The sequence below is a fragment of the Sinocyclocheilus rhinocerous genome, unplaced genomic scaffold (genome assembly GCF_001515625.1).
Source record: "Sinocyclocheilus rhinocerous isolate Xijiao unplaced genomic scaffold, SAMN03320098_v1.1 scaffold1938, whole genome shotgun sequence".
NCBI classification, from domain to species: Eukaryota; Metazoa; Chordata; class Actinopteri; order Cypriniformes; family Cyprinidae; genus Sinocyclocheilus; species Sinocyclocheilus rhinocerous.
The window spans coordinates 2,336,865-2,360,706 of NW_015629065.1; the positions used below are offsets into that span (position 1 = coordinate 2,336,865).

The following is a 23,842-nucleotide window of genomic DNA, read 5'->3' on the forward strand; positions in this document are numbered from 1 at the left end:
ACGCTCCCAGTCAGAGAGAGAGAGAGTGAAAGAAAGGAGAGAGTAATGGGGAAAGGAAAGAGCTTGCACAGGCGAGAGAGAGGCAGAGAAAAGGTACAGACAGTAACGTGATGGAGGGATGTAAAAAGCAGAGAAGGAAGCGTAGAGTGAGAGAAGAAGATAAGGAAATCGAGGGATGTCTTTAAAATGTGCCTCTTTGCAGTGTCCTGGGCTCACGGCTGTTTGATGTTTGACAACCTGCTGACAAATCCACGGCGAGGATCAGTCAGGCCCGTTTGAAGTGCTCCGATGCCCAGCGCACATGAATATCATCACCACACATTATCACCTTACAATAATCAGTCATTATCATAAGTATTATAATCACTCACTCGTGTGATTTGACTGATGGAAATGAGAACAGTATCTTCTTGCGCTGTTTACTCTTTTTATTTCATTATTAACAAGCCTCGTCAAGTATAACTATATTATTTGTTCTGTGCTCGTGCTCGGTTTTAAGAGTTTTTGGTTAATTATTCTTCTTTGTTCTTGCACTTTATGTTCATGCTTTGGCAAATACAAAAGATAGTGTGTAAATATACTGTGGTTCTTGCGGTGTTTTATTTATAAACCCCTCTCTTTCTCTCTCTCTCTCTTTCAAATTTTAGTTCAGATTTTAAAGAAATTTTACAGATATTGTTTACTTACCTTCACGTCTTTTGAAACCTGTATAACTCCCATCCGTTTTTTGTAAAAGGAGTTATTTACAGAAGAATATCCAAGCTTCATAAAAGTGAATGGTGACCATGACTTAAATATCGATCTGTTTTTCACATATGTGACCCTGGACCACAAAACAGTCGCTTTGGTATATTTTTAGCAATAGGCAAAAAAACATTGTATGGGTCAAAATTATCGATTTTTCTTTTAGGCCAAAAATCATTAGGATATTAAGTAAAGATCATGTTCCATGAAGATATTTTGTAAATTTACTACCGTAAATATATCAAAACTTAATTTTTGATTAGTAATATGCATTGCTAAGAACTTCATTTGGACAAATTTAAAGGCGATTTTCTCAGTATTTAGATTTTTAAATATTGTCCTATCCCAACAAACCATACATCAATGGAAAGCTTATTTATTCAGCTTTCCGATGTATAAATCTCATGATGTATAAATCTCAATTTCAAAAAATTGACGCTTATGACTGGTTTTGGGGTCCATGGTCACATTTTACTATTGTACGACCTTAAAAAAAGGGCATTTAGATTCTATGATACTTTTATCCACTTTCATTGTATGTAAAAGAGCAGCATGAACATTCATCCAAACATCTCCTTTTTGTATTGCACAGAATAAGAAGTCAGACTGTCTTATATATGTTTTTTTAAATGGTCCTGCATTGTGACGAAAAATAGTCCATGTATGATTAATAAAGGTAAACAATTGACCGTTCGCAAATAAACATTTATGTTTATTTTGTGCTTTAAGTAAATATGAATAATAGACAATCGGTTCATGTGCCGCTTGAACTGAGGCAATACAGTGATCGGTCAAAACAGTATTTATTGTTTGAATTTCTTAAAAAAGGACAAAATTTGAAAGCTGAGAGACCTTGTTTCATACCTGAAGTAACCTGCTCTGTCTTGTCTGTTGGCATGTTGTCAGTTTCCTCTTTGCTCTGCGATTAATTTTTTTACTGCGTGATATTTTGACATGTAGTGTGAGCGCGGCATGGCTTGTCGGACATAGCAACAGTAACTAAGGAGGACGGGTTTTTGCGAAAGCTCAGTTGCATGCATAATTCGGCAAAAATAACCTGTAAAATGCTGTTTACTATCATTTTAGATGGAATATAGCATGTCACACTATGGGACATAGCTATTTAAATATTTAATAGATACCACCCACATACAAAAAAACAATATACGTTTTGTGGCAGGCTTGCTCTGTAGCCTTCAATTGTAAATGTATGACTGTGTAAATAACACAACATGTATAGAAGCACAAATATTCATTTAGATATTGCAGGTCCTAGAGACTCCACAGTGCAAGCTGTTAATTTAGTACAATGATTAATAATATTGCACCGCTGCCTCACTTTAATCCATTGTGTAAGTGCCTGTTTCTAATTGTAAGTGTTGTCTTGTCAGTGACGAGACACTTATGCCCTGTATGTCTGAAGTTTTACTGAATGAACACAAGAGTGCTATTCACTACCTCATTTCACACCGCATGCTGTGTTGGCAGAAACGGAGATGGCGCGAGTCTTGGCAAAGCAAGTGAAAGTCCACTCCTGTACGTCAGCGTGTCCGGAGAGATCCTGCCAGTGCTGCGCAAGCCCCGAGGCTCCCAGCTTATCTACAGCTCCAGCGATGCTGGTGACACGAGTCCCGTCCAGCCAGGCCTCTGTCTCAGCACTCGACTGGCTCATCAATCATTTCAGCATATTTTCAGCTGGCAGATCAATAGCTCCTTTTATCTGTCTGTATATAAACTGATCAGTCTTCTCATCAGCTGTTTTAGTACTGAGAGATCAGTTCGAAATGATACATTTGTGAAGTCTCCTTTTGATTTATGCAGGATGCTGTGCTTTCAAGTGCCCGGGATCCGGTCTAACCCTTGGATCCATCTAATTAATATTACTAAGAGTGTTTTAATGCCCTTGGCTATGATCAATGTGTGTAGCCACTTGTGCTTGAAATTATAAGTCAGGTAGCGCAGTACTTCCCTGAACACACACACACACACACACACACATAGACTCTCACCATAGGCTCCCAGTTCTCCTCGAAGTATCTTTCTTCGCAAGTCCCTGATTTCCCGATACAAGCAGTGTTCTTTTTTCCGCTGTGTTTGGGCTGTTTGGTAATGTGGTGATTAACGTGAGGGTGAGGACGTTTGTTCGTTTAATCAGGGCTCAGGTTTGATGTGTTGTCTCTTAGTTTAATCACTGCCGCTAAGCACACTGGTTTGATGTGGACGGAGCCGCTTAATAAAGCACTATCTCCTCCGCCTTCATCAGCTTTCTCACTTTGTTCTGCCTGTTCGAGTGCCAGTTAGAACTCAAAAGTGAATTTTTTTTCAGTTCATCTTTTTTCTTTTGCTTTGCATAATAAACCGAATGGGGGCTTTTACAGTTTAAGGTTTAGTCCTTAAACATGGACAGAAAGCAAAAAGTTAGATTTTTTTTGTATTATAATATATTATAATTTATATTTTGCACCAAAGCATTAATTATTATTATTATTATTATTTTTCAGGTTTAATTTAAATTTGATATATCAAAAGCACTCTCATTACTACATATGATAAATGTTCCTGAGTGCCAGATTTTTTCCCCTCTTTTTTTTTTCATTAAATTTACTACAAATAAAGTTGTCTGCTGACATTTTGCCAATGTAGGCAATCCTTTTTCTGTGTTCAGTTCTGTGAAAGATACATATTATTCCTCGTATAAGATGAAGAGGTTGAGCAGAAACTTTTTCCGTGCCATTTGATGTCTGTAAGCAGTGATGCGACGATTTATTCATTTAACCAGAGCAGTAATAGGAAAGAAAATCATAATTCAGACTTACATTTAAACACGAAATATAATTGGAATTTTAAACAGAGGAGCCCCTTTGTACAATTATGATTAAAGGAAAATTAATTGTATGAAAATGTCGCCACAGATATAGAAAATTAGATCTAGCAAGGCCCGGACTACATTCTAAAAATATGGAGTATGGGATCGATCTTTTTACTTTTCTCTCTCTCACATCCTTTATTACTAAGGTCCAAATCTAAGTGTGTTAATTTTATCTGAAATTACAGTGAACCATGCAGGCGTGGAAGTCGAAATTAGCCTAAAGATGTTTCATTTACAAAGACAGAAACACTTTGTCAGGGAGTGATTGTTTCCAAGCATTATCTCCGCCTCGTTTTAATTGCTTTGGAAGTGAAATTAACAGAATTAGAAAAATTGCCTTTGCCTTTTTCTACAAGGCTCTTTATTCACGGGTATTGTTGTGTGCTTTGTATAGATTATAGGCCTCTTTGTTCTAGGAAGTGTAAATATATACGCCTCCAGTCACGGCTTTAGCTCCGAACAATTCCCCTCTCTGTTCATCACAACTTAATGAAAATTAATTGACCAAAAACTGTGGTAAAATCCGATTTTCCAACCCCTGGTAATTTTGCTTTAGATGCAGATGCGTCAAATAGTGGGTGTCCTGGTTGAGTTAAGCACAGTTAGAATGTGCTTTGGTGAATTTATGTGATTTTTGCTCATCTTAAACCTCATTAGAATAACAATACAGACGGCGATGGTTGAATTAACATCCGCTGTGGTGTCCACTACAGCAGCCCTTGTCTATCACGTATCGCATTATAATATTCTTAGAGAGCTCTTTTTATTTTATGGCTTGTTCTCTAAAAATAAAATTAATTTAAAACTGATTTTATGTTAAAAAATGTTTTACACAATTAGTTTTATCACCAAACCTAACCTCCCGGAAAGGTTTTTTTTTTAAGATCAGCTAATTAAATAGCTATTTTTTAAACATCAACGTTTGGTTATCTCATCATGGTTGGAAAATGTAAGGTTTTGTTCAACTGCTGCCAACTGGGAATGTATTGAGTTATACAAATGAGTTAATCACCCTGGCCAGTGATACAACACACACACCGTGTTCATTTACTTCCTTGTGGTCTGAAGCTCCTACAAGGCTCTTTATTCACGGGTATTGTTGTGTGCTTTGTATAGATTATAGGCCTCTTTGTTCTAGGAAGTGTAAATATATACGCCTCCAGTCACGGCTTTAGCTCCGAACAATTCCCCTCTCTGTTCATCACAACTTAATGAAAATTAATTGACCAAAAACTGTGGTAAAATCCGATTTTCCAACCCCTGGTAATTTTGCTTTAGATGCAGATGCGTCAAATAGTGGGTGTCCTGGTTGAGTTAAGCACAGTTAGAATGTGCTTTGGTGAATTTATGTGATTTTTGCTCATCTTAAACCTCATTAGAATAACAATACAGACGGCGATGGTTGAATTAACATCCGCTGTGGTGTCCACTACAGCAGCCCTTGTCTATCACGTATCGCATTATAATATTCTTAGAGAGCTCTTTTTATTTTATGGCTTGTTCTCTAAAAATAAAATTAATTTAAAACTGATTTTATGTTAAAAAATGTTTTACACAATTAGTTTTATCACCAAACCTAACCTCCCGGAAAGGTTTTTTTTTTAAGATCAGCTAATTAAATAGCTATTTTTTAAACATCAACGTTTGGTTATCTCATCATGGTTGGAAAATGTAAGGTTTTGTTCAACTGCTGCCAACTGGGAATGTATTGAGTTATACAAATGAGTTAATCACCCTGGCCAGTGATACAACACACACACCGTGTTCATTTACTTCCTTGTGGTCTGAAGCTCTGGGATTTCCAACCAATTAAAGCTGTAAAAGGCATGTAGCAAGAAGGTTTGAAATGAATCAGAATTTTCTTTCTTAATCATGTACTTTATCACTTTTTATTTACAGAACACCCTACTTCCTTTAAGACATTAACAGGGTATATTCACATTATCTAAAGCCTCTCAGTTGAGAGGCATGATATGGGATCTTTTAAAAGGCCTTTTAATGTCAGACGACTTTTATTTTATATTGCTCTTCTCTTTATGTTTTTCTTTGCAGGTTCTATTGGGGATCTTAATCGAGGTGAGGATCCATCTGATGATGTAAGCATGTCAGGAGAGGAGGGCGGAGCTTCAGACCAGGAGGACTCTGCAGAGTGTGACGGTTCAAGTCCACCTTCATTTGCACCACTTTATAACGAAGGTGAAATGACGTATGCTAAACCAGCTGTTGTATGAAAACCATCAGAAGCTGCCCAAATGTTCCTAACAGTGTGTTTATGGTCTGATATAACCTGTATTGTTTTGTGATGTAACAGTTTTAACACTGGTGTCTATTGATAACAGTATTACATATCTCGCTCACATCTGATTGTCTGGAAAAAACGGGTAAAAATTTTTTTTTTAAGAGTCTTCATGCTCCTTTTTTCTATACATCAAGCTCCAAAAAGGACAAAAAAAAAAAAAAACACCATCAAAGCACCTTCCATGAACTTCTGGAGCCATATGATAGCTTCTTTTGAAGTGCAGACTTAAATTTTTCACTGAAAATCAGCTGTAGCTTTCTAATAAATGTCAGTGGACATGCCATTACCGTTTGATGCTGCTGTCCATTCTGGCATCTTAAGCTTCCATATTTGACTACAGAGTTTTCATTGAACTTGGAATATACTGTAGTGTGGAATTAGTCATTATATTATTTTTTATGGTATTTTTAAATTTATTTTTCTTTTAGCAATAACATTTATATTTATGTAGTGTTTTTTTATAGTTTTACACTATATATATATATATATATATATATGGGAAAAATTATGGGAAAAAATAAGCATGCTGGTTTGAAATGAGAGAAGAGTGTAAATAATGACCGAACTAATCCTTTATGAAATAACTGTTGAGGAAAAAGAAATGATGCACTGAATGATGCAGAACGCTTTCCTCTGAAGAGAGTCCATCGTAACTTAAAATTAGATTCTTTTAATCTAACTGGTTTAGTTTCTGGAAGTGTTATATTTTATAGATTTAAAAAAAAAAAAAAAACGGGTTCTCTCTCTTTTTTTAATGAGGTAAAATAATTCAGTTTTTGCAGACATTGATGTATATGGTTGACTTATTGCATTTTCTGTCAGTTTTTCCAGCTGTAAGACATTTAAGTCACGTTTTTAGTTAAGATTTCTGTTTTTCCTCTTTTTTTTTTCTTTTAATCTGGAAAATTCCTGTTCTTGTGAAATTGGGGACTGAGGAGATAAGAGCCGGTTCATTGGCTGCTTTTGATAAACGCATGGAAATTCTGTCAGGTGCTAATCGTGACTAGTTTAGAGATTGCCCTGTTTGTTTGTGCGCATGTGTGTGTGCATTTAGACATATGAGTATGTGGTATTCGCAAGTTCGTAATTGAGTTGCTATTTGTCATCCTCCTATTTTCCGAAGTTAAAAGAGGGTCTATGTTAACGTGTTTCTTTAGAGCGACTTAAGACTTAAGTTTTGTGGTCCAGGGTCACATATGAGTACGTGGTATTTACAAGTTTGTATTCGAGGTGATATTTGTCATCCTCCTATTTTCTGGTGTGAAAAGAGGGTCTATGTTAACGTTTTTCTTTAGCTCTTTTTTTCCCCTCTATCAATCTCTCGCCCCCACCCCTCGGGGCTCCACTGTTGCCCGGTGCTGCTATTATCAGCCTCTGTAAATCAGCCGTGTTTGACGAACCTGCTCTTTCAACCTGCGATCAATACCAGGTCTTTATCAGGCCAGCAGTGGCTAATAAAGGCAAGCTCCCTTATCCACCATCTGGGAGAGAAAGAGACAGGAGATAACCAACTGATAACTGCTTCAGAAAAACACTCAACCAGTCACAGGACACACAGTGCCGATAACCACCTGTAAAATATAAATATAAACTAAAATACCACCTTTTAATAATCATTAATGGCAGAGCGGCTGCTGGTTTCCATGTGAAAGGGTCAGTCTGAAGCGATCCGAAGAAAGATCTGATGAAGTCCTCGTCCGTATCAGCAGAGAAGCTGATAAACCTTAAGCAAAGATGGCTCCGTGTTCCCGAACACCTTTTGTTATCTCAAACCCAGTGAGGAGGTTTGATCGCGGGCCAGATCCGGCTTATGGTTTTGCCAAGGCTGAAACAGTTAACTGGATGGAAACATCTTAGCTAGCCCCACTTTGGGGCGCCATGTTGGACTCAGAGATGATACAGTTGAGCCCTTTGTAACTTACAAGAAAAGAGCTTGACCCTGCCACGATGATCTGTTTGGGAAAAAGAACTCACAGAAAATTGACTCTAAAAAATGAGGCCAGCCAGAAAGAATGGAGCAAGTTGGGTGACTTTGCCCTCCAGGTGTGACAAGGGAAGTTGCTGTTATCAGATGAATGGAGGTTGTTGGGTTAGGGACGTGGCGTGTGTGTGTGTGTTTGCATGTGCTGGTAGACTAAGGAGACTGTCGAGGAGCCTGGATGGTGGCAGCACCCATCCACCCCACCCTCTTTTCCTGATACCTGCCATCTCGGCACAGATGATATGGAAGATTATATTGATAATATTAAATGCAATAACTGTGGCTCCAGCTCCTCTCCCCATGCTGAGCGCTGCAGGATAAAATCAATGTGCCATTCAATGTGATTTATAGCTGAAAATAATAGGGCTTCTTGGGCAGGGAGGGAGGTGCGTCATGGGACGGAATGCGCCGGGACGGGCTTAGAAAGGTGGTTGGGCCTAGGTGGAATTGTTGGGGTTGACGAGAAGGGCGTTGGGAAGTTGCTGTTTGAGATTTATTTGATGATGGAGATCTAATCTTCAACCTGTTGCATTAATAATGGCAGCTCTGACCTGCGTCACGTGGACGGACATTTATGGCCGGTATCGATCAGCAGCTATCGCTGTTTATCGCCACGGGAATGCAAGGGTAAACATGCCCTTTGTGCACCACAGATGAGCTGTAATCGAGGGAGGGAGCTGGGGAAGGGGAGAAGAAGAAAAGTGGAGTTTGGGAGAGAAGAGGACAAGAAGTCATGTCAGTTTACTCGTATACATGCAACAGTGGCACTCAACCAACCGAAAGAGAGAGGAGAGACTGCTATCAGCAATGTGATCGCTTTGATCAAAGAGAATATCTAATCAGTGGCATCAATGTCTGAGAGATCTGTACTCTGTCTTTCACACTGATGAAAAAGATCGGCCTTAATAAAAGGAAGACGCTGGCCGTCTGTTGGCAGGGGTTTCCAGTTCTCGCTTGGTAAATCAAAAGGGCTCGTGTGTATGCTGAGATGTTGCATTACTGAATAACACAGGCTTCTCTTTCAGCCACCTTTGATCATCAGAGCAAGACCACCACACTCATTTGTTGAGTACTGGAGAACTGTACAACATAAAACATCACACTCATGATCCAAAAATGACCGATCGTTCTTATACATAACAATTAAAAGTAAAAATATTGATATTATGTTTAATATTTGTATATTTTTTCATGTTTTATGATTTAAAATTATTCACTACCATTTGAAAGTTTGGGGACAGTAACATTTTTGCTTTGAAAGAAGTTAATACTCAAGTTAATACAGTGATAGATTTTACAATAATTAAAAAAAAAAAAATTCAGTTAGAATGCAATGATCAAAACTATTTTAAACACTGATCATAATTCTTAATAAAGTTTCTTGATCACCAAATTTCTGAAGGATCATGTGACAGTGAAGATTGGAGTAATGACTGCTGAATATTCAGCTTTGCCATCACAGGAAAAAATTGTTTTAAAATATATTAAAATAGAAAACAGATATTTTCAAATTATAATAATATTTCACAATATTGATGTTTGTACTGAATTTTTAAACAAATAAATGCAGTCTTGGTGAGCAATAAGAGACTTCTTTCTTTGATTAGTAGTGTGCTGTTATATGATGATAATATTGCTTTAACATAATTACTTATAAAAAAAAATTAAACCAAAATAAATTTTATGGTTGGTAGTAAACCTTTTCTCACATTCACTCACCATTGGCAGTTGTGACAAACGTTATTGTGAAAGTCGTGGAAAAATTTAGTGATTAAACAAGTAATAACAATCATAAGTTATAAGTTATGATATGCAATCATAAAATAAGTAACATACAATCAGCTGGTCATTATTGCAAAATAATCTCTGAAAGGGTGACTAGGACCCCCAGGATGAAGCAGATCACTCTGAAGTGACTTCATTTGCAATAATGACTAACTAATTATTCCATTTATTTCATGTTGACTTGCCAAATAAATAAACATTTTATTTATTTTAGCGATCATAATACAAAAACTTTTGTTTGCAGAATGCTGGGATTGACCAAACAGAACAAGTACTCAAGATAATATAGCACAAATTAAATTGCACAAACAAACTTTTTAGAACTGAACTAATAAGTATGTGTGATGCTGTTTCCCTGTCAAATTTTTCCACTGGCTTTCCACAGAGCCAAAAACCCATGAGTCCCTGGCGGTGCCGGATGAGGGTGAGGAAGATGAGAAAGGACCAAAACACTGTACAGAAGATGAGGAGGAGGAAGAGGCAGATGGGGAAAGGGAACCCCAGTGGAACGGCCCAGGTCAGTCTCTATCTGTCCCTCCTTCAGGAGTGTTTAACTGACGCATGAGTCACAGGCTCCTCAGGAAGGGCCAGCTGTATTCATACTGTCAGCTAGGCGGCCATGAAACAATATAGGCCACGACTTTATCAAGTTTCACATTCAAAACAGAAATGATTCAGTCTGAACTGCCTGTAAATTATGGAGTAAGTACTAGGGCTGGGCGATATGTCAAAAATATCTTAGCGATAATCGCCTTTAAAAATATCACGATATCCGATAATATCGTCTACGTAAGCCCCACCTCCACCACGCCGTTCATGGTGAAGTTGAACATTCTGGCGGTGATTTGTAAGAATGATAAATGCTTGTTGATGTCATATAATATTGTCTTGAATAAAATATACCTATTTTCTGATGTTTCTCTTTCTTTTTGGCATTTGTCTTGAGAATTCAGCCAGTTCAGATAAACTTTCGATGTGTATCCCATGGAGCCTCATTAAACAATGCTTTAACTGCAGGGTCAGATCACAAAGTTATCATCTAAATACTTGACAAATCTCCAGTGCATTTATTGACCACACAATGTGTCAGAAATGTACCAACAGTCTCTGTTAGAGTTGGGACTTGTGTTTTCTCTCAGCCAGCCAGCCCTGATTTGCTGTAAGATAACCAGTGCAAACTTTATTTTCTCTATTTGTGGTACAAAGCAGCTAAAAAAAAACTATAATATAATTATTAACATTTAATTATATATATATTATAAATTATATAATATTGTAGAAATATACTATTATATATAATACTTAATATTCATAATGATTTACAATAAAAAAACATTGTATAACAAAATTTGAACTGATGGTATTTTTAACATTTTATTCTGTTTTGTTGTCACTTCATGTTCAATCTGGGTCCTGAAGCAAAATTTGTTGAGAACCACGGCCATTCCTTCAGAAAATAAGTAACACATCTTAGACCAGTCTAAGGTGATTTGCTGGTCTTACCTGGTCTGTTGCTGGTTTTAGAGGTGTTTTGGCCACTTTCAGCTGGTCAGTCAGGGAGACCAATAAACCAGCTGAAGACCAGCTTAGATTAATAGAGCAAAGAATGGTTTAGGCTAGTTTAAACAAGTTTTCAGTTCAGGTTTTCAACCTTATTCTTTGCAACAATGTTCCTAGTTGTTCCCCAATGCCAATCACCCTGTTAAAGACTCAAAATTGCAAAAGCATGATAATAAGTATGCATCAGCCTCTAGGATGTTTTGTGTGTTGTTTTCTTGCCCTCAAACCGGTTGTATAAAATCTAAGACATCCTTAGAACTTTAAGACTTTACTGTACTCGCTGTAAAAACAAACTGGGATTCTTTAATATCGGCCTGGATAACGTAAAACAGCTTTTTCTATCGTTTTTCTCCATCTTTTTCTCTCAGGACCACACGGCTGAGCAGTAAAGCTTATAGCGATAGTGGGGATCTAGTAGAGTATGACATGATTCAATATGCAAGGCATTTTCTTTATCTCGATTATTTAGAAATCGCCTAAATATGCGTGTCTCACTGTGTGTATGTGTGTGTTTTAATTTTTCACGTCAAGGATGTGTTTATTATCGTCCTGTTCCAGCCTGTCCTTTTAACAGTAATTGGAGTGATATTAATTGCTGTGCGGTTGCCGCTTGATGACAGCGCTGGCGATCTGAGCGCGATAGGCTTTTTTTCTCCCCCTCCGCAACTAACTGCCAGGAGAATGAGGAAGAGGGGGAGAGAGAGAGAGCATTTAGAAGTGTCACTCAAAAATATTTTTTAAATTGAATGCTTAGAAAAAATGCACCGTTATCAAAGTATAGCGCATATCGCAATTTGATGTGGTCTATCCATCCTTTAAAGCATCCATATGTAACGTCCGTGGAAAACTCTTGCTTGTTGTTTGTTAATTGCTTCTGTATCTTTATAGAATATTTTTCAGTGTGGGGTTCTGTTGAATGAATTGATAGGCAGTGGTGAGGCAGAAGTGTCAGGAATGGGTTGATATGGCAAAGCAGCTTTTTAATCTATAACTTGTCCTGCTGCATGATATGCAAAATAAATTATGAAGAAAAAAATTATCTTCAAAATGACCTTGCTGGCTGGAGGGTTTGATATTTTCCTCTCTGCTTAAAATTCTTGATATGCAAATGGCCGTCACAGTAATCCCTTCTAGCTGGCGGACCGTTGCTCCTTTTTCACCTTCTCCCCCTCTTTCTTTCTCTCTCTCCATCTCACTTTCTCTTTTAGAGTTTCACAGGATGGAATTAGACCTTGACTAAACTAGCACCGCATATAACGTTCCTGCTTGCCCAGCATTCTCTCCCCACCAGCATTCCTTATCCACGCAAGTTATTCAAATTACTCCAATAAAGCATTATAATGGCAATGATAGTAATGATTATTATTATTTACCCGGTGTGGTGGGAATTTATCATATTTAATTATAAAGGATCGGAGGGAGCAGCGTGTGCATATTATCAGTGGCATTTAAATGCTGATAAATTATTTGCGGGTGCTGGAACTGGCATTGATGAGAGGGCTGCAGGGATGCTGATAGGTGCGGAGGTGTTGGCCAGGTTTTACAGCGTCAGCAGAGAAGCAGGAAAATCTGCATAGACCTCCTGGAGAGTCCTGAGCGCTTGAAAATTAAAAACATATCAGCACAGCTCAGAAAGGGGGAGAGAGTGGAACGAAATTTAAAAAGAAATGTATTTGCAGATGTCAGTGCAATGTCATGAAATGTTCCTGCAAATACATGCACACACATATTGGAGGTGTTGCTGCAATTTTTTTTATTGTGTTATATATATTTGTGAGTGTTTATATTATATATTTAAGTTTTTTTAAATTTAAGAGTAACTTTAAAAAGTATGTTAAGTTGGCACTGATAGCCTTGGGGGCAGCACGGCGACATATAGACAAATTTACCAATTTAGATGTCAGTTACGTCACTTGCAGCTGCACGCGCATAGCGGTGGCAGAAAAACACTGCAACAAGGGGAGGGAAATCTGTAAAATCCATGAAATAAGAGAAAATTTTATTTTTGTGCCTTTGGATGTTATAATTGGAATGCAAATCATTTTCATAGAATACTGTCGTCAAAGACGCCATTTGAAACTAAACGCAGATGTTTAAACTGAGAGACTATGGATGAAAAATGTATGATTACTCTACTTTTAAAACATACATTTGATTTAAACAATAGGTCTACATAATATTCACATATGCCGTTCATAGGGAACGTATTGTATTAGCCCTACAGTTACAGCATGAAATAATTTTTAAACCTATTACTATTAACATTTTACATAACAGTTATGCATTTTATCTCACAATTCTGACTTTTTCTTGCAAATGCAAGTTTATGTCGATTTAATTCAAAAATAGTGAGTTTGTAAATTCTGAGGAAAAAAAGCCAGAAGTGATATAAACTCATGACGAGTTGTTTTTACTTATCAGAATTCCGAGATAGACAAAAAATGTCAGAATTTTGAAATATAAACTCAAATTTGGCTTTTTTAAAATTCTTTTGTTCTGTGGCTTCCATAGACTGCTACTTGAAAACTGTCCTTGTTAAACATATTTATATTGTTCTCAGGAAGACAAAAGCGCCTGCAGTCTGAGGTTTTATCAGACGTGTCTACAACACCCGACTGCAGGAGTGAAATTCACTGGCGAGTCATTCAATCTCATCCCTGGAACCATTGTTTCGCTGCTGAATGAGGAAGCTTAGATCAGAGCGCCAGAGTGTATGCATATAATATCCAATTGTGCTCCACATTTCAAAGTTAATTCAAAAGATTCATTCACAAGTTTATTTTGATCTGCTGTCACTCTCAATGGAAGGGCATTGGTGGCACGGATGCTTTGCTAGACCTTTGATGATCTAAATCCTGCTGAACAAAGCTGAATTTCTTTCTTTTTTTCCTATCTCATAATTTCTTGTGTGTCTTTTGGGGCATAATTTAGTGGAAACCTGAAACTGCTATGTTGGTCTCTGTTCGGAAAAATTCAGCTCAGCCTAAACATGCTAATAATCTTGACATGCTGTCAGACTCATCAATTATGTGGTTAGTGTGGTTAAGCTGATTTGGGTTACACATAACAGTACAAAATAAATACTAACCATAAAAAAGGCTCAAGTACATAAACTTAAAACAATATGATATCAGATATACACAGATCTGTAATTGTGTCTGACCATTAATCTTCTGCATACTGTAGGAGCTCTTTTGGTTCTTTAGATAAATATATTTAGAGAGAAAACTGGAAGGTTTAATGCTGTAACGGGTTCATGGAAAAAAGGAGCATGATAGCAGGTGTTTTCAGAGAGCTACATAAAGTGCCATTGTACTGTACAACAGCACCTGGTATTTTGCCAAGGTACCAAACTTGATGTGTTTTTTTTTCTTCATTCCTGTGTTGGCGAGAATGTTTTAGCAGCACAGATATGTCAGAATGACAGCCTGTGAAGTTGATGGTTTTCAGTTATTCTGATTATCTTGCCTTCTTCTGCAATCTTTCATTATTTCTTCCTGAGATCCGGCTGTGGTCGTGCTGCACTATGAGGGACTCGGGCGAAGCTGTTATCTGAGGCTGAGCAGAGCGGGACCAGCGTCAGACCGTTAACTTCTATTCTCAGTCGCTCTCACTTCCCCACGTTACCCTCTTATCCCTGGCGTGTTCCCCAGATTCCTTACCTGACATGTTGGAACTGTAATTTATCTGTATCTGTTAATATTGGTTGTATTTTGAATATTTAATTTGTGCATGCATGCATTTCTTGTTTTTACATTGAGATAATCTTTGCTGCCATCTAACGCTCACTTAAAGTTTATCTTTAACAACACTAATAATTAAAAACACATTTAAATCTAATCTTCAGCAAATCATGACATTAATATCCATACGTTGCATTATAATACTGCATACTATAAAGTAAAGTCAATCATTTGAAATGTTAAAAGTAAATTTGGGTGATTTATTTTTGACAAAATAGTATAGTATTTTAATATCCGGTTATTAGCTATATCTGTTGGTAACTATTACCTATTGGTAGGCTGTAAAAAAATATGTATTTTTTAAAGTTGTGATTAAAACAAAGATTATTAGACCGTTGTACAAGAAAATACTATTTCAGTTTTTCTACTTAAATTTCACATTTAATTCGGTGTGTTACTTGCTGTTTCTTTGTAATCAATAGTGAAATTTACTAGCAATTTCTGAGTTAAAACTGTTTCTACATAATTTTTGTTTTCAGTGTATTGGCCCAAAATGTAATATTGGCATCCCTGCTGCTAGACTAACATGTCTTAAATGCATTAAGAATTTGGTTTTTGTTTTTTTTAGCCACTTTTGGTCATGCTGGGCCAGCACAGCCACTGGTGCATGCTTTTTTTTGCAACATCTGAAACAAAAATGAAAGAAGAAACCAAATTCAACTCTGTTGGTTTTCCAAGAATCAAATTGTCTGATGAGTTATATACTCAGTTACGTTAAAGCTCATATCATAAATTAACAGTAACAAATGTCTTGAATTTATCAGGTTATATTTTTACACTGATGAGAGTTTTTTTTTTTTTTTTGCTCTTGGCATGCATCCTAAACACCTGCAGAATGCTGGAACTTTATTGTGCACAGTGGGCTGTGGGACAATCGTCCCACACTTGTGGTTAAACGGAGCTCAACGGCAACCTAATACACGTCACACGAAACTCTCCGACTGAAACAATTTATATTTAGAAGCATTGTGTGTAAATTGCGCGTACGGCTCACACAATGATGATTGACTGTGAAGGAAGGGGCATTTATCTGTAATTAAGAACATACTCTTTCCTCTCTGTCCGTCACTCGCTTCCCCTGTTGATGATTGAAAGGTGTGGGCTTTAATCTGGAGGAACATTTCTCACTGCCGTCCCCCGCTGCTATCTCTCCAGCTGCTCCATGTGGCCCACGAACTGGCGGCAGCAGCCGGGACACTGGCACGCCGATTACCAGCCCTATCAGATGCCTGCGCTTTCCTGTCGTTTCCTGTCTCTCTCTGCGCCCCGCATTTCAGTTTGTCTTTCCTCCCTCCTGCCCTATATCTTCCCTCCACCAGGCCTTGACTTCTCTGTGTGCCACTTGCATCTGTCATTCGTAACTTGAAAACAGTTGAGCATGTTTAAATATGTGAGAAATATCTGGAGACATTTTATTTTGTAGAAATGGGTCCTTTTTGCCACGTCTGCCTGGTTGTTTTGCATTGATATTATACAGATGGTTGGATTAAATCCAATTAAATTATTTGTACAAACATTTTTAAATATGAATTTGCTACATGCTGTGGACTCAAACCACACTTAAAAATTCAAGCATTTATTGTAAAGAAAGAAACCACAAGGACACTTTTAATGCAAAACATTTTACAAAAATACTTTATTACCTTGGGACTGGTTGGATTAAAGCAATTAGAGAAAAGGTCTAGAATCATTTGTTTGCAGATTCCACTTGGTTTTATATTTTATTATTTAATGCAGTGATATGCATGTATTTTAAATGTCCAAATGCGTGTTTTTGTTTTTGGTATTTAAATTCTCTCACTGCTGTATTTCAGTGTAATTTCCCATATTTTCTTTTCAGAACTTAAATCCTTACACCGCTATCATCAAAATGTCCTTTTTTTTTTCTAGCCAGAAGGAGTTGCTAAAGTAGACATGAAATAATTATTGAATTAATTATCAAAGTCACATACCGTACAATTAATTTGATGGCTTTTCCCGGAGTCTTTTCCCCTGTCTATGAAGCGAGAATGTCAAGAAACATTTTCTAATTAATTTATGTGTGATTATCAGGACGAGTTTCTGGAAGGTCCTTACTTTCAATTTGTGAAAGGGTAACGGTGGTGGAAGACAAGGAAAAAACGCACACACACGAGATCAGGCCTGCAGTCATACAGAAGATTATAGAGCATCTATATGGTCTCTTAACCAGATTAATTAATTAAATCACAGCATTAAGGGTGAGAATTAAACACAAAATTATTATCCCAAAGCAATGTATTACCTGTTAAACATCATTTAAACCCCCCATGAAATCAAAATTGGAGTTTTGTGGAATTTAGTTCATGTGCGTTTGCTTTAAAGCTAATTATGTAGGCTAAAATCCTTTTAGAATATATATTTGCATTTAAGATGCAGTGTTTCTCGTGTAGGATGACATTTTGGTCCAGTCAAAAGCTACCTAGAAACTAATGTCCCTGTAGCAAAACATAGTTTATGGCTGTGATGCAACTAAAGCCTACTGACCCCTTAAAATAGAGAGGAAGCATAAAGTTTATGTTCCTTTTCTGTAGATAACACCCTGTAAAGACTATAATCGCACCTTTACTTGTCGCCCCCTGTTGGTTTGGGTGAGTGGACACTTTAGTAAGGCTTAAAGGATCTAGTATGATTCATCATACAACAATTTGTTAGTCGTTATTCTCTTGATTCCTTATTTCTTGTTACATTATCCTGGTCAAACATTATTCATACCGAAATATATTTCTATCAGACCTGCATTTCTGCTATAAACTCGCTTCAACACTTCAATTTTTTTTTCTCCATGGTGGAATTTAACATATAGCTCAAAGTCTTTATTTGTTTCTCCAGGCGTGTGTCTTCAAAGCCACATCTTTGCAGCAGTGTGGAACGCTTTCTATTTGAGCATAGTTCATCTTCCCTACCCCTTTGCATATTTTATGTTTGGCATCGGCTCTTCTCCAGGCCTTGTGTTGGTCAGATAAAAGTTCAGAAGTACAGTTAAGAGAAATTAGTTGTGTAAACAGTAGTAAATGTCAATGATAAAGTTCTGTTGAAGCTCATCTGATGAGAGTGGCAACACAGGTGTCTTATCTCCACCCAGCAAAAGAAGGGTAAAATGGAAATGATGCCGCGCTGAATATACGATGCCTATCCCAGAAATTTGTATCTTCTCAACTGAACTCTTTGACCCACAGACGCTTGGGTGAGTTATCAGGGACTGTTTGTTTGAGTTTGTGTGTGTGGGTTGTTGATCACTCCTGTTACTACAGAATAACCACTCCTTTACACACATGCTTGCTGCGAACACACTTAAACACTCTATTTCCACTCTGTACGGGTTAGGAAAGTGTGGGATTTGTCATTCAGCAGAGGTTAAACCCCACCTATTAGCGTAGGGTCGGAGTGTGGCTCCGATAAAGATTTCCTGTTGTACCTTGTCAAAAAATCAATGGCCGTGGAGCGATCTGCTCATTTGATATCAACAATAGTCTTTTTAAAAATCAATTAGTCCTGATAGAGGAGCCCAAGGAGCCACGGAAACCTGGATAGGGGCGACTGGATAACTACATGCTCTTTTTAGCCAATAAAGAGGAGTCACTGGGGCTTTAAAAAGATGAAGTGACTCAATGTTGTTGTTATGAGAATATGAGGATCTTTGTTTATGTTGGACTGATATCGAGTGTTTTTCAGGAACAGCCCTGATAAGGTTAAAGTGAAAATGGAAATTAAGTATCAGGCTGTTACCTGTCAAATATCAAAATATATTGAGGGGAGAAATTGCTAAGAGCGAATTGTGTTGTTTAATTGAATGCATTGTTTTTAGGGATTCAAATTCTGGCAGATACGGTTCATATTTAATAGCTTATTATAATTATTTTTGTGGATATTACTGTGACAGACTCATCTTTGACTGATAACAGATTACTTCCTGATTGTGCCATTGAAACATACATTTCGTGTGAAGCTGCTTTGAAACAACATGTATTGTGGAATGCATTGTACAAATAAATTTGAATGGAATTTAATTGAATGTGTGTAATAACTGATAAATGGTTGATATCAAAGTTCTATACTGTTTGTCTAAATGAATAAAGAAAATAACTAAAATCAGTCATTTTAAATGCTACAAGTGAAATTAGGTATCACAGCATTGTAATGTACAGTATAAAAAATGGATTTCTGATTTTATTAGTGTTTTTTTTTTTTTTAAAGATCAACTTTAAAGAAATAGTTCACGCGGAAATTAAAATTTGCTGATTTACTCATCCTCAGGCCATCCAAGATGGATTTGTTTCTTCATCAGAACAGATTTGGAGAAATTTAGCATTACATCACATGCTCCCTAATGGATCCTCTGCAGTGAATGGGTGCCGTCAGAATAAGAGTTCAAACAGCCGATAAAAACATTACAATAATCCACAAGTAATCCACACGACTCTAGTCCATGAATTAATGTCTTGTGAAGCAAAAAGTGCTTTATGCTGTCGCTTCTGGCCAAAATATGTGTCCATAATGGTCAAATATTGACTGATAACCAATATGGTATCAATTTATCGGTATCCCTAGTTGTTTTAACATCAGATTCGCTAAAATAATAAAACAACAGGTATTGACAGAGACATAATTGCAAAATCTTGGATGTTTGTGATGTAATTTTTCAACTGTTTATTGAATTCTCCTCTGTGTGTGTGTGTGTATACACAATTCCTAGTGGAAAACGTTTGGCCATACTTTCATTGGAAGTTGTGTGTAATAATTACTGTTTTCTCTTCTGGCAGTTTTATTGTCGAGCATTGGCTTTAATAACTAACAGTCAGACTAGCCATAACAATGGTTACAGGGTAACCCAAAATATATTTGAAAAACAACCCTGCATACAAGAAGCACAAATATATTCGTTAAAAAACTGGTCATTAAATGAGACTCTAGGAAATTTTGGATGCCACTGATTTTTTTGGTTGGGTTCAGCTGAGTTAAGGTGAATCCTCCTTCAAAGGAAGTGTGTGGCTGTGATAACTCTGAGTACGACTGGTCGCACAACACCCACCGTGGAGGGATTTGTGTTGCCTTCAGGGTGTTTACCACACTGCTGCTGCTCCAGAATTGCTCTTTTGTGGACCGTTTCCCTCTAGTATGTTATTATAGCTGAATTCAGCTTTCTTTCGTTCTTTTTCTTTCTTTCTTGTTTTGTATGATGGTGTTGAGTTAATGATTGGGGTGATTTTCTTTTCTTTTTTTTTATATAGCACACTGGCTGCTTCGGTGTCTGTGGAGGCAGGTATATTGATAAGGCTTGTGTGGACACTGCCAGTGTGTAGAGCTATTGATAAGAGCTGTGTGGACTCATCGCTATCGATAAGGGTGGCGTACATTTTTGGGAACCAGTCACGCAGAGCTATCGATAAGGTTGATGGGGTTATTGTAGGGGAGTTGCTGTGGCCCAACACAAGGGCAGCGTCATGAGTGTGTCAGTGTATTGTGTGGGAAAATGGTAGGGTTTTAAAGATAAGACTTCTTGGTCTTTAGAGAGGAGGTGTTTGGGTTGCTCACGAGGGTTATGGTTGTGAATTGTCGAGCAGAAGCCCTGAAAACAATTTAGCTTGATGGAAAGGTGCATCAGCACTGTGTACTTTAACACTTCCCTCATGTTAAGAATGACCACATTTGGGTGTATTTCCTGAAACCTGTTGAGAACATGTGTGTGTTGTATTTAACTGCAGTATCAATAGAAAGAAATTATTTAAATCTTTAAATTATTATTTAAACTTAATCTTTAATATTGAAATCTTAATTATTTAGAATATTTTAAATGTATTAATTATTAATATTTAATTTGTTAATATTTGTAAAAATCTTTTAAAATCTTTTATTTATTTTATACAAAAATCATTCATTCTTAGTACTGTAATGTGAAGATAAAGATGAGCATTTATAGGCTCTCGCTCTCTCGCTTTCCCCCTTTCTATATTAAATGTATTTATTGTATAATATAAATATAATACATTTGATATATTACATTATATATAACATAATGTTAACAGTAATTATTTTTAATAATTCTTAATACTTATTAGTGTATAGTTGTAATAATAATTAAGGGTTATACAGTAGTTCTTTTTATTATTACTATTATTATTTACTATTAATGCTATTAATTATTTTCATAGATAAGTGGCTTATTTTTTTTTACATTTTTCAAAATTTAATTATATAAAACTTTTGTATTTAATCTAATGAGAATCACCTTTGAGAGTAAAAATAAATAGCAAAAACAAGAAAAGTCTGGTAATGACAATTTTTGTAATATATGCTAAATTGTTAGTAAAAATGTCTCAATCTTTTTTTTTTTTTTTTTTTTACTTGGACTTTTTCATTGAATTCACCTATTCAGAATTTATTTATATATTTATTTTTTCTCTTAAAAAGCTACCTGTTTACTGTCACCATCTGCTGAGCTATAATAAAAACAGATGGTGTAGGAATTGCTTATGTAGGAATTATGCTGGTGCTATTTTAGAGTAGTCTATTGGTAATAATGGCTGCTGTAGTGATAAGATATGATCATGTGAGAGGTCAGGGTGGGCACTGATGCTGGGCTTAGATTAGAAGACATACAGTAGATAGGAGCTTTGGGCTGTGGATGTAGAACACTGGACTTTAGACTGCTGATAGAGGCCCAGCCTGTCATTAATAACACCTCAACCCAACCCACCACTGACTGATTTATAACTAATCATTTAATACAACCTTTTAGACAATTGCAGTTATATTTTCTGGCAAGTCTCGCTCTGTGCCGTGTTTCTGTCCAGCATCTGTCCCATTCCACCTATGTACCTTCTCTCTCGCTCCTGTTGCCCTCTCTCTCTCCCTCACACCCTCCCCCGCTCCACGTCTTGGCTGTGGGAAAGCCATTTTATCAGCGTCTGTCTGTTGTTCTCTGGTGGGGATAGATACAGAGAAGATAGATGAGTGTTTTGACATGGAGAGTGTTAGACAAACATTCTTATCGGACCCAGCACTTTAGCCCGACCCCCAAAAGCGAGACTGGTGGGGGGGCTAAAGGGAGGGGGGTAGTTAAACAGAGCTACACTGGGATGAAGATGCTGGAACGGACTAGAGCACCACCACAGGTCGACCTCCTCAGCGGAGCTCCTTCTGAAGAAGTTAGTAGCAAGGACTGTAGCAAGGACATTTTGATCTTTTTCAATAAATGTATCTAAAATCTAAATATGTAAAATACTAGGTTGAGTGAACGGTTGGCTTTTGTGTCAGCAGCTCCATATCTCTATTTGTGGAGCCTGTGTTTGTTCCTATGTCAGGCCTGCGTTTGTGACTCACCAAAGCCTTGACTCCCATCACACTGCGCTTATCTCTTATAGGAAGTACAGAAGTTCTCTCTGTCTTGGTCCAGTGTCACTGCTCGGTGAGCGCCAAACTCCCCCTAGTGGTACTAGACTTGGTAGTCGTTTTTGGAATTGATGCTCAATAATGCTAAAGACTGAAATAGATATGGTTTTCTATGGTGTTCAGAGTGGTTTTAGCAAATTACTATGTAGTTTCTACGGTAGGTTGTTTCATACTGGCTCAACCAAGTCAAAAGAGCCTCAAAGTAACTATGGTATTCTGGCTCCTAGATAAGGTCCCTTTTTATTACTTTTCCATTTGACTATGTATCAGTCTAATATATGTGACCCTGGACCCAAAAACCAGTCATAAGTAGCACGGGTATATTTGTAGCAATATAGCCAACAATACATTGTATGGGTCAAAATTATCGATTTCTATTTTATGCCAAAAATCATTAGGATATTAAGTAAAGATCGTGTTCCATGAAGATATTTTGTACATTTCCTACCGTAAATATATCAAAACTTAATTTTTGATTAGTAATATGCATTGCTAAGAACTTCATTTGGACAACTTTAAAGGCGATTTTCTCAATATTTTTTGCACCCTCAGATTCCAGATTTTCAAATAGTTGTATCTCGGCCAAATATTGTCCTATCCTAACAAACCATACATCAATGGAAAACGTATTTATTCAGCTTTCAGATGATATATGAATCTCAATTAAAATAAATTGACCCTTATGACTGGTTTTGTGGTCCAGGGTCACATATATATATAATATTAATGTATATGATTTTTTTTTTTTTACATTTAGATTTACTTTTGGCATTATCTAATTCCACATGATCAAATTCACACTTTTTTTTTATTTAATGTATATTTACATATACATTTATTTAGGGACAATTCACACAGAATTCACACAAATTACTTTTTTATTTTAAATTCTTTTTCATTTTTTATTTAACAGTATCAGTAATAATATTGTAATATGTTATATCAGAGGTGATGCATGATTTCACCTCTAACATTGAAAATGGTTTTTGCTGTTTTACTTTTTTATTTATTTAGACAACATTGTATAGACTTTTAACAGCGTCCATTTATCAGTTATCGGCCATAACATGAAAATAATTATCAGCTTATTGGCTTATCAGCTTGAATTGTAATATTGGTGCTTCCTTACTTAAATATGAGCAACAGCTGTCACCTTAGCAAACACCACTAAAAAACAAACTAACTAACACTCCTGCTCTACCTGCTTTTAATTGTTGTTCTGATGTATTTACACAATTTCTTGCTCTGTGTGTAAACAGATGATCTTATGCTAAGCGGCAGTGCTGATGACTTCAAGGTCCTGGCCCTCAGGGACCTGTCAGGTGACACCGTGTGGGGTCCGTTTTCTGGCAGCATCCAATCAGGGGAGACCACAGATGGACCTGCCAATGAGGTAAGAGGGATATGTAGGGGTCAGCGATCTATTTGAATATTTGGTTAAGATACCTATC

General features: G+C 36.8%; 1 protein-coding gene across 2 annotated transcripts in view; it reads left to right on the forward strand.

Annotated features, from left to right (window-relative positions):
- LOC107738754 (zinc finger protein ZFPM1-like) overlaps positions 1-23,842 on the forward strand; it is a 95,643-nt gene that overhangs the window by 47,330 nt on the left and 24,471 nt on the right. Inside the window, exons 2-4 of one of the 2 annotated variants that reach the window (XM_016550598.1) lie at positions 5,666-5,809; positions 10,064-10,195; positions 23,651-23,784. In XM_016550598.1, coding sequence (XP_016406084.1) covers positions 5,666-5,809; positions 10,064-10,195; positions 23,651-23,784 — 410 coding nt within the window. Of the gene's footprint in view, positions 1-5,411; positions 5,810-10,063; positions 10,196-23,650; positions 23,785-23,842 lie in introns of those variants that run through there. The other variant, XM_016550597.1, reaches the window with a different exon arrangement.